We start from the raw sequence: 10878 nt of genomic DNA on the forward strand, positions 1-10878 counted from the left end.
AGCATTCTTCAATACGTGCTGTATTGAAGAAGACTTGAAACTAGAGATTGAGTCCATGAACTCATGTTCACAATGTTTACTGAGGGAATAAATCATTTTCTCATAGGCTTCTATACGATAGGACTTGCCCCCTGCTGGTCAGTGGAGAGAATGCAAGTTTTGAGACACTTCGGCTTGAAGCCTCCTTATGACATCAAATCCAATCTGAGGTTTCCTTTTGTTTTACCGATAAGGAAAAAAAGACTGTTAACTCTACCGTAATGCATATTTAAAAGGTGGGTCCCCAGAAAAACAAGAAAGTTTGAGAAACTTCTTCATGGTGGCCATTTTAAGATATTTCATGCCACATTCAAATCACGTAGGCGGCCAGATGAGGAAACCAGCTGGTTCCGCGAAAATCTCAGATTATTTCAGGGATTCCATGAAATGAAACAAAATGTAAAATCAGTTTGATCTATCAGGCGAGTAAAACCTGCGTCTTTGTTTTAATTACAAGTGGAAGATATGGGAACCGCCTGACGGTTATCGGCCTCTCGAGTAACACGACCGCCGGTGAAACCGGAGAGTTCAGCTTCACGGCTTAAAGAGAAGCTCGAGTCATTGTCTCCCGTCAGCTGCCGAGTCCCAGAGAGACAATCACAACCACCCAATAGAGCATGACATCACTGATATTTGGGGGGTTCTACTAGAACACGTTTACACACTTTAATGTTCAAAAGACTTTGTTAAAGCTCAAAGTTACACATGATGCGTTTCAGTGAGCAACACAAAAGTGAACTTTAGTTTGTTTACAAGAAAACGCTTCAGGGCACCATCACACCGACAATAAGTGATCTTTTTTTTTTTTGTTGACGAGTTGTGAACACACAACATTATTCAGGATCATCGCTTTGGGCTGAAACTATTCATCGATTGGTTGAGCAACTGTTGGTCAAAACAAGCAATTTGAAACAATAGGAAATGTTTTACCTATTTTCATACAAGATTTGCAAAAGATATTTAAAATTAGCATCCATTCAAAAATTTATTTATTTAATAAATATTCAATAAAATATAAGTGTACGTTCATAAACTCAATTGTGTATATATATTGTATATTAAATCAGACACTTATGGCACAGCACTGTGCATTACGACTTTTTTTTTTTTTTTTTTAAACCAATACTTTGCGCTGGTTAGGAGAAAATATTTCATACATCACTGGAAAAAGGTTGAGAACCACTGCACGAATAACAGACCAACATCACACCGTGTTCATAGAAAAAAAAATGTATTAAAATTGAATTAGCATTTTACATTTAGCAAGACATCAGAAAACAAAAGGTGATTTCCATATAAATTAAACTCATTTCATTAATCTTAGAATCACACACACACATTCTTAAATTCATTTTTTTTTTTTAAACAGGGGTAACAGTTAACATGTATATTTTGTGCAAAAGTCAATGATCAATCGACAATGTGCCCAATCAAAACCGTCTTTCGGTCTTTACAGCACTGATTTTTGTTCTCTTGGTAATTTGAAAATTAAAAAAAAAGGAAAATTGGCGTTTGCAATCACCCACATTAACAGAAATCACAAAAGAATCAACAAGAAAATAAATTCTCCTCCATTAGGTCATGGCGACGTGGTTCTTTTCTACCAGCATCACGGTCGGCATGACGACAGTGTTCACGAGTGCCCGGAGAGCTTTATTGGATATCTGTCCACGCGGCCACAACCACGGTCTGCATGGCAGCTACTTTTAGAGCTGGCTGGGTCCAGAACGAAGGCGGTGAAATATTCAGGAGGTAATGAATACTTGAAAGGCTCAAAACAGAAATGTTTTTTTTTGTTTTTTTGAAAGACAGTCACCCACCCACAAAATCCATAATGTACACAGTCATCACATGGGTTTCCCCTCAGGAGTCCTCAGTGGCGACGTCCAGCTTCCTCTGAGGGATGTAAACAGTTTTGGGGGCCAGGTGTCCGCCGGTGGTGGTTACCATGGCAGCCAGCGGGGAGCCGGGGACCGGCGTGTGGAAGAAGCTTTGCTGGGGGAGCCCCGTGCCTTTGGGGGTGGTCATCAGAGGCTGGAAGAGAGACAGACAATCTTTTGGTTAGTCTTCTAAATCGTAAAAAGGACGAGTTCAACCAGATCTAAAAGCCGAGAGTCCTCGTGAAAACTAAAAAAAAGAGAGGTTTGAGGTTTGCCCGATGCAGATAACTCAAAACCAAACTGTCGAACTGGCCCCAGTTCACTAATGTTTGTGTGAACTGAGCCTTTAAAAACATTATATTGGTTCAAAAGCTAAATGTGGAAAAGCTCCTGACGTCTTGTAGACTATAAATGCCTAAGATGTGTATCTACGGGGTTGTTGACGATCCAAAAATCACCAAATAGTTACTTTACCGAGTGTTTCCAAAACTCTTCTCAGAAGACATTACACAGCTGCTTTCATTTTACAGGTCGAAGGTAGATTCACAGATTGATCGGCCACCACTCGGCTGTTTTTGTTGGTCATTTTATAATCAAAAGCAGTGGCGTTATTGTTGTTTTTTTTTTTTTTTACCTGCTGTACACTGAACAGGGCCATCGGTTGCCCTGAAACCGGCTGCTGGACCGGCACGGGGGACACCGGTTTGATGAACACCATGCCTCTCTGCTGCAGAGCCAGCGGGCTGGGCAGGGTGTTGACGCACTCTGGAGTCGGGAGGGCGGCGAAAGCGTTTCCCGGGCTGGAGATCAGGCCCAGGTTCTGCAGGGTGAAGTTTAGGATGGCGGGACTGGGGCTGTGGAGGCGGTGGCCCTGCTGGATGGCGTGCGGCGAGGTGGCCGCGGCGGGTTTGTGAAAACGAAGGCTGATGGGCGTGATCTCCTGGGCGAGGGCGGGTCTGGAGCCTGTGCATGACAAAATAAAACCGGTAAAAAAATAATAATAATTGTATAGACAGACACTCTAATTTACCTATACATCTAGTTATTAGCAAGTTTATTTTGCGCTATTGAAAACACACAACTATAAAAAGGGATACTTTTACACCGATTTTGCTGCAATTTTCCACATTTAAAAAAAGAAAGGAAAAATTGATTTTCAGACGAGGCAATTCAATAGTCGCTCATAAGGCCGGGTTACTTCCTGAATCCCTTACAATACAGTAAAGGATCTATACAGTAACTTGCATTCATGTTATAGAAAATATTAAATTTCTCCCCCATTGTCTTAAGAAAAATGTCTCGTGCAGACTTTTAATTTTATTTTATATATATTAATTAATTAATAACAAAAACAACTACTAAGACTTATGAAAATCAAAAGACCTAAAAGCAACTCACTAAACTAGGCAGAAAAAGAAAAACACACATTTGTCCATTTATAGACGATTAGTTTAACCATAGAACATTTATCAAAACAACAAATTTGATGATTAATCAATTGTTTTAATATATTAATTGTATATGGTTTTAAGTGATCAATTGTGAGGATTTGCGCATTTATTTTTATTATTGTACTTTGGTCAGACAAATTGATTGAAATGATGACTAAAGGAGTAATCAAATAAATGTCCCACAATGGTGTGATTACAAGACTAAATCTAGGTGCACATTTCATGATGCGTTTACCTGCAGTTGGCGTTTGGTAGATGTTGTAAGTGGGAGTTGAGGCCTTGTTGCTTTCTCTCCCTGAATCTTGAATTGCTGAATTGTAGCTGATGAGCGACTGCTGAGAGATTGGGATCAGGTACCCGGCCGGTACTAAAGTCTGGACGGGGCAGAAAAACAAACGTCACATAAACTGAACCGCCGAGCCGCTCACCGAGCCGGCGCTGCGTCTTTTTCGTGCGTTTACCTCGGCGTGGAGGTGTCCCGGCGTGAGCGGAACGACTCTGACGGCCGTTAATCCGTTCTCGCTGTCCTCTCTGTCCAGGAAGGTCTCCAGGGTCTGCGCTAGTGTCTGATGGGCTACGGCGCCGGCGGGGGTGTTGACAAACTCCGGGTCCAGGTGGAGGGCCCGGGGCGAGGGCCGGCTCGAGAGCTGGCGAGCCTTCAGGCGGGCCTGCAGGATCTCACACAGCTTTGGAGACGTTTCCTACAGGAGGGAAGAGGGGGTAAATAAATAACTGCTTAACAAACATTATTTTAAAAAAAAAAGAGATTTTCCATCATCGTCTGTACATTGATGTTTTTATTTAGCAACATCCCTTTAATCAAATCAGATGGGTAAGATGAATGTAGGTTTGTGGTTTACCTTACAGCTGGGGTCGGCCCTCTTGGCCTTCGAGGGGCTGCTCTCTAAAGCCGAATCTAAAAGCAACCGTTTGAGCACCAGCGGGCTGACGTCCGACGCCCTGAAGGCCGGCAGGCTCATGGCTGCACACTGGCCCGTGGGGCTCTGCCCGGCCTTGTCCTCAAAGGTCATAGAGCGCACGGCGAGGCTGGTCGGCTGCGGCCTGACCAGAGAGGTCGGCCGCGGGGAAGAAGACTGCAAGTACACGGCGTAGGGCATGCCACCCCGGTGCTGCTGCTGTTGCAGCAGGACGGGGATCAGGGGCGAACACTGGGTGGGGATGTAGGCGACGGAGCCCGGGGGCAGGGCCGCCAGCGGCGTGTTGGGCGTGAGGTGGACGATCGTCTCCGGGGTTGGAGTTAGTAACAGTGCCTGAGGCGGCTCCATCGAAACGGAGGGCGTCTCTCGTCTCGTAGCAGCAGTGTCGGCCTCAGCGGCAGCAGCGGGCTTTGAAGCCTCAACTCTGATCCTGAAACAGAAGCCGGACTCTCATTTAACGATCTAGAGATCTGAACCTGTAGTTTGGTTCTCACAAACGGAAAAAAAGGTTCTAGACGCCCAATCGACAAATTCAACCAATCGGTTTGTGGTAGCCACAGCAAAATTACAAAGCCTTTTAAAAACACTCCATCATTAATGGACAACCAGTTTAGTTCAAAACAGTACAAACGGATCCAAACTCACCGTGACTTCTGGTCGAGCTCGAGCTTACAAATAGCAGCGAGTTGGGCCATTTTGTTTCGGGAGGACGCGGTTGATGAATCGCCTGGCGACAAAAAAAAGAAAAGAGTTGACGGTCATCACACTAGTCACAAACGTACACCAGACAAGTAGCCATCGCCCCGGAGAGACTTCTTCTTTACTCACTCCTGGCAGGACTGCTGGGGGCAGAATTGATCTTCCGCCGGTCGTCCTGAATGCTCTTGGCCAGCTTTATGAGCGAGGGGTGCCGGGTGAAGCCGCGTTTGGCCCCGGGCGAGGAAAATAGCTTCTTGGCGCAGTTGTCGACAGACGCTCGGGACTCCAGAACACTTTTCTTCGCGGTTGCGCACTCGGAAGTGGAGCTCTCCAGGTCTGAAACAAGAGGTAATAGGAGATAATAATATATATTTCAACTTATTACAAATTAAAATGTGAATAATAAGTAAATGGGGATGGGAGAGAAGAGATCTGCGATACCTTTGACTTGTGGGAATTCGTCGGGGCCGACCCATTCAAAGGCCGGTTTCCTGCCCCTCATTTCTGTCACGTGGACTTTCTCGATGAGTTTCAGGCTGCGCAGCACATTCGCAATATCGTACAGCCGCCGCACTTTGGCTGCAAAACACGGGAAACGAAACACAACAAGATTATCACCTGCAGATACAGAGAGACGGGATATAAATCTGGAAAAATGCATGAATATGCCGTGTGGGTATGGCTACATTTGGAATGTAGGGAGTGCAGTAATTGTGCGATATTAATAATACTGACTTTAATGTGGTAACTTTGTAACTGCATCTGCATCTTCCACACATTCAAATGACGTGTGGGATCCAACACCGATACACCGTAGAGACTATTTGAACCTGCCGGCACTGAAAGAACTCGTCTAACGTAAAAAGTTCTAAAAACCAACACCAGCATCTTTTTACTACGACCCTGAGAACTAATTAAATAAACCCTCCGTATGGAGCAGGCTCTGCACTCACTCTTGAACTTGTTCTTGTCTTGATCTGCGCCCTGGTCCTCTCCGATCAGGATCTTGGCGGCCACGTCCAGACTGACCACGCGAGGATCCGACACCAGGAAGAGCATGACAAACTTCTGGCTCATCACCCTCAGCGATTTGTCCTTCCGACTGTTAACGGAGGCTTGAAAACAGAAAGGAAAATATATATCAGATTACTGCGTCACAAAGCATGGACATAAATGTTGTGGACTATTTTAGAAATATAAATAATTTTAAATATATCGACAGTTTCTCACCCGCTTTGAACTCGACTCCCGGCAGCTCCACGAAGAAGAGCTCCTTCTGTCCCTGCTCCCCGCTCTCCAGCTTCGCCGCCTCCTCGTTCTCCTTCTCCTCCCCGTCGAGGTCAAACTCCTTGTCCAGGAGACGCTGCCGGATGTGCAGCATCTGCTGGCCGTACCGCTGATCCTCGCCCACCTGCTTCAAAATGGCCAGTGTCTGGGCCAGTTTGGTCCGGCCGTGCCACGTGTAGCGGTTCTTGGCCGAGCGGCTCACCATATGCAGACTCTCCAGCACGTTCATGATGTCGTAGATGCGCCGGCGCTCTACGCCTGTGCGGACAGAAAAGAAATCAGGTTAATAACTGAGCTGGTATGACAAACGGTACGGAAATACACACAGTGTGAATTTAAATAATATACGTATTTGCGTATACGAGAATAAACTAGACTTTAAATTCACGATCAATGCGAAACATTTTTGAAAATCTGATTTGTTGGTGCATTTTCATTTTGATGGTCTGGTTGAAGTTACTGATATATCTTGAAACACCTACTAATTATAATATCAGTACTGCAGTTATTGTGAAGATTAATCATTAAACTAAATGTACGTTGAAACCTTTTATTACATATTTACGACAGTTATTCATAAATGTTTAGGCTGCGGTAACTTCTGATGGCCAATATGTACCAAAAAAACCCCAATTTACAGAGATTATAGAGTAATTGAAGTAACTATTAGCTGCCGTCCTAATATCTGGCATTGTTTGTGATCTTATCTCTTAATCCTCTCCAACAAATAGGTGACAAACAAAACCTACTGAGCTCAGTGGCCACATCGTCCAGGCAGATGTCGTTGTTCAGGGCAGGGTTTGGGTAATCAGGGTAGCGGGCGAGGAACTTATGACAGAGCAAACCCAGACTCTTCTCCTTCCTGCTGATCATTTTCTCCAACTCTTCTCCATTTTCAGTGTCCTACGGGAAGAGAAAAGAGAAGAAACGTATCCCTTTGAACACCTCGGCTTATAAGCAAGCGTCCACCGCATGTTCATGAGTTTCTTTTTCTTCTGTACCTGTGAAGCGTCGAGACCGTCCCGGTCGTCGTTGTCCATGCACAGCTCCTTCTCTCGGTTCCTGATGTCAGGACTAGCGGCACTGATGAGCATTTTAAGGTTGGAGGTCGGCGTCCAGGGGTCGACGGAACCCGCTTCCCTTCCTTTTTTAGGTGTGGTGAGGGGACCCATGGTGAGCTGGTTCTGCAGATGACTTCCTTGGATTATTTACCAAAACCTGGGCTGCAACAAAGCCACCATCCTAGTCAGAAAAAAAAAAGAGACAATGATTAGGATATGCATGATCGGCCACTGTACACTTTCCACCTTAGCATGGGAATTTCCTACGGAAAATCCATTAATAGTGATGGATTTAGATGTGATGGTAGGACATAATAGTAAAAGATATTTCTGAGAGGAAAAAAAGCAGCAATTAACTTAGTTACTCAACCTTCTTTTCTACTACTACTACTACTACTACTACTAACTAGTTTATCCTCTGTTTTAATTAGCATGAATTCATATTTCTTTTAAGATAACCTAACTAAAGTTAATACACGTTGATCATTATTTTCCTTACATATTTTCGGAGAAACGTCCTTTGCCGCTTCTTCAGTGAAATAAAAAAATATATAAAAATAAAAACTGAGACAACAATAAACTAAACTGTGCACGTACCGCTGGTTTAGCTAGATTACCCCCCCCCCCCCGCCATTACTTGTTATATAAATCTAATTCAAAACAACCAGATTTATATTGGCGGTAACTGACGTGCATTCCATCGAATCGCCGGCGCCCAACGGACCCGGCGGTGCCGCCCTTTTTTCGTCGGAAGCAGCCAATGGGAGCGCCGCGCGAGGCAGCGGAGACAGGAAGTGGAAAGAGCCCGTCCCGCGCAGGGTAAACAGTTTTTTGAAATCCTTGGCGCGGAACGTGTGTTCGGTAACAGCGAAAGCTCGCTCAAAAAAAATAAAAATAAACCCGAGATAAGCTTCAGGCCAAAGTCTGAGTCTTTACTACAATGAAAGCTTTTCATTTATACGGTGATTTGTTCTGTCCTCCCCGACTAAAAGATAGCGTCTGTGTCACGTAGCCAGCAGCAGGCGCCCCGCCGTCTAACGTTAACGTTAACAAACAGTTTTAAAAAAACCGGTTCATCCAGAAATGTTAATACACGGCTTTGTGAAAAAATAAAATAAAGACACCGGAGGCGTTAACGTACGTTACGTGGTCGGCAAGTGAAACAGTTTATGAAAAGAGAAGGCGGGCAACACAGCGACACGAAAAGCTTCACTTAAAAATGATCCTTTTTTTTAGGATTTAAATGACAAACTAAACACAAAACACAAACTTACCCTAATCCGCGAAACACGTCTCAGATGAAACGTCCCATCTTCACGGTATGTTGTGGATATAGCTAACGTTAAGATATTTCCCACAAAAAAAAAAAAAAGAGATAAAACCCGAGCGATACAAAAAAAAAAATAGATTATTAATATGAGAATAGAATCCAAGGCAACAAAAATACAAAATAAACCTAAAAAGTTAAATTGTAACTAACTGTTCTTGTGTTTTGTTTCTTCTTCCTCTCCTTTCCTAATGAGGAGTGGCCTCCTGTTCAACTTTACTACAGATGTGAAAAGTTTGGGTGACCATCGTGACCGCCAGCATATGGTCCCGCCCAGTATGAGCATGCGCGCTCCCGTCAAGCGAGCGCGCTCCCGACGTATACTTCCTTCCGGTGTGGGGGGGGGGGCAGGATGCACGTCGCCTTTACGTCTCCAGTGGGATTTACATTTCTACGATGAGTTATTTTTTAAATGTGAAACGACAATGATAACAACAATAAGCACAGTTTGAAAGGAAAACGTATCTATATATATATATATATATATATATATATATATATATATTTTTTTTTTTTAAATTTTTATTTATTTGTTCCTGTTTTTAGGGTACATGATAAAAGGCAGTAAGGTTTTTCTAAACCCATGTACTGTATCTCTTGGATGGGGCGAAACGTGTCATTTTAGCTCCTCCGTTTGGTAATTGTGCGTCATGTTAGTATGCACGAATGCAACTGTGCACGGTTTGCGTTAATAAAGTTGTGCTTACATGATTTGTTTCTGGGACATTTCCATAAAATAAGAGCTGGAAAATGCGAGTGTGGCGAGGCCTTTGGGGGGAAAATGAGAGGGAACCAACAAGGCCACCGTTCACAACCCGACACTTCATTCTCTGGGGAGCATTGCCCACCACATGAGCAACCAACCCAGAACCACAGGGTCCACAAATGTCGGTGTATACTGCATGTCAATGTTTTGGTAGTTTTTTAGTTTGGGGAATTTTGGAGGGAATTTCTCTCCACCAAAGTACAATATCAAGTAATTCAGGTCCCCGAGATCTTGCTGGGGGTTAGGGTCTGCTGCTGCTGACAGGTTATTCCAGCAAAGGAGTTTTTGTTTGGTTTAAGAGTCTCAGTGCAAAGAATGACGCTGCCACAAATCTTCTGTGTGCACACATGGAAGTGACAGGAGGCCAAATACACAATGCAGGGTAGGGGGTAGGTGTTGGAGGCCTGGGGGTGGGGGGGCCAACTCAGTGAATGTTTGCTCTGCTGATCAGCTGATTATTTTGTAGAATAATCCCAGAGCACTATAGGTGGCATTTTTCAAATGTCTGGTTTTATCTGATCAACAATCCAAAACCCAAATATAGTTATAGTTAGTTTATTATAATGAAGATAAGACAAGAAAAAAAAACAACCTCAGATTGGAGACGCTGGAACCCGCCCATAAAAAGGAATCTAATGCTTTAAAAATGATTTGACACGTTTTAAGATTATTATTTTCTGTCTATGTCGACTAATTACTTCAGCTCTAATTTAAGTATGCTTCATTTTAATTTACCACCTCGGAAAGACTGCTTCCTATTAAACACAACATTAAATCAGACCATTCCTTCTACAGTGCGAAGAAAGAAAAAAAAATTCTAATTAACTGAATAATTAAATAATTGAACTAAAAAAACAATCAGGGCATATTAAATCTTAATGTGATCCACATTGTCAACTGGATAATCATGATCTCACGGTAGTCAGCACTAAGGCCTTATCTGACAGATTAATTTAATTGATTCGTTATAGTGCCTGACTCCAGATCAGAACACGGCTGACACGTCTCCCGTTGCGCCGCTAGGTGGCAGTAGAGCCCTCCTTAATGGGAGTCGCCATGGAAACCGACGGGCGACTCCAAGGATGCTGAGAGAGAACAGCGGAGCTCGAAGCATCCAGTGACGTAATGTTACGGTCGTGAGAGAGAGAGAGCGAGCGAGTGGGACCCTGATGCTGCCTTCAGTGTCTCCTCGTAAATGAGACCACCCGCTCCAATTGGGTATAGGTGCAGCGAGTCAAAGGGATCTGCTAAAAATAAATGGACCCAGTTTGCTGAAAAAAAAAACTATGGTAGAGACATTTACTTTGAGCTAAGGAATATCTATGTTGGTTACATACAACTTGTGCTCAAGAGATGTGTTACTGCTAGGCCCATCTCTGAAAACTGTCAAACAACAGTGAGAAATCCCCCCACCTCCTTGTTTCTAAAAT

At 43.7% G+C, this 10878-nt stretch overlaps 1 protein-coding gene across 1 annotated transcript; it reads right to left on the bottom strand.

Annotated features, from left to right (window-relative positions):
• Window positions 1-1011: 1011 nt before the first annotated feature.
• e2f8 (E2F transcription factor 8) lies at window positions 1012-8971 on the bottom strand. Its single transcript, XM_034527443.1, has 13 exons — window positions 8630-8971; window positions 7296-7536; window positions 7044-7197; window positions 6238-6552; window positions 5961-6122; window positions 5449-5586; window positions 5137-5343; window positions 4954-5035; window positions 4231-4738; window positions 3832-4071; window positions 3606-3744; window positions 2554-2882; window positions 1012-2073 (listed from the first exon to the last, which is right to left on the bottom strand). Exons 2-13 carry the CDS (start codon window positions 7464-7466, stop codon window positions 1903-1905), a joined length of 2616 nt encoding a protein of 871 aa, XP_034383334.1. The 5' UTR covers window positions 7467-7536; window positions 8630-8971; the 3' UTR covers window positions 1012-1902.
• Window positions 8972-10878: the final 1907 nt, after the last annotated feature.

Source organism: Cyclopterus lumpus, chromosome 3 (genome assembly GCF_009769545.1).
Source record: "Cyclopterus lumpus isolate fCycLum1 chromosome 3, fCycLum1.pri, whole genome shotgun sequence".
Classification (NCBI taxonomy): Eukaryota; Metazoa; Chordata; class Actinopteri; order Perciformes; family Cyclopteridae; genus Cyclopterus; species Cyclopterus lumpus.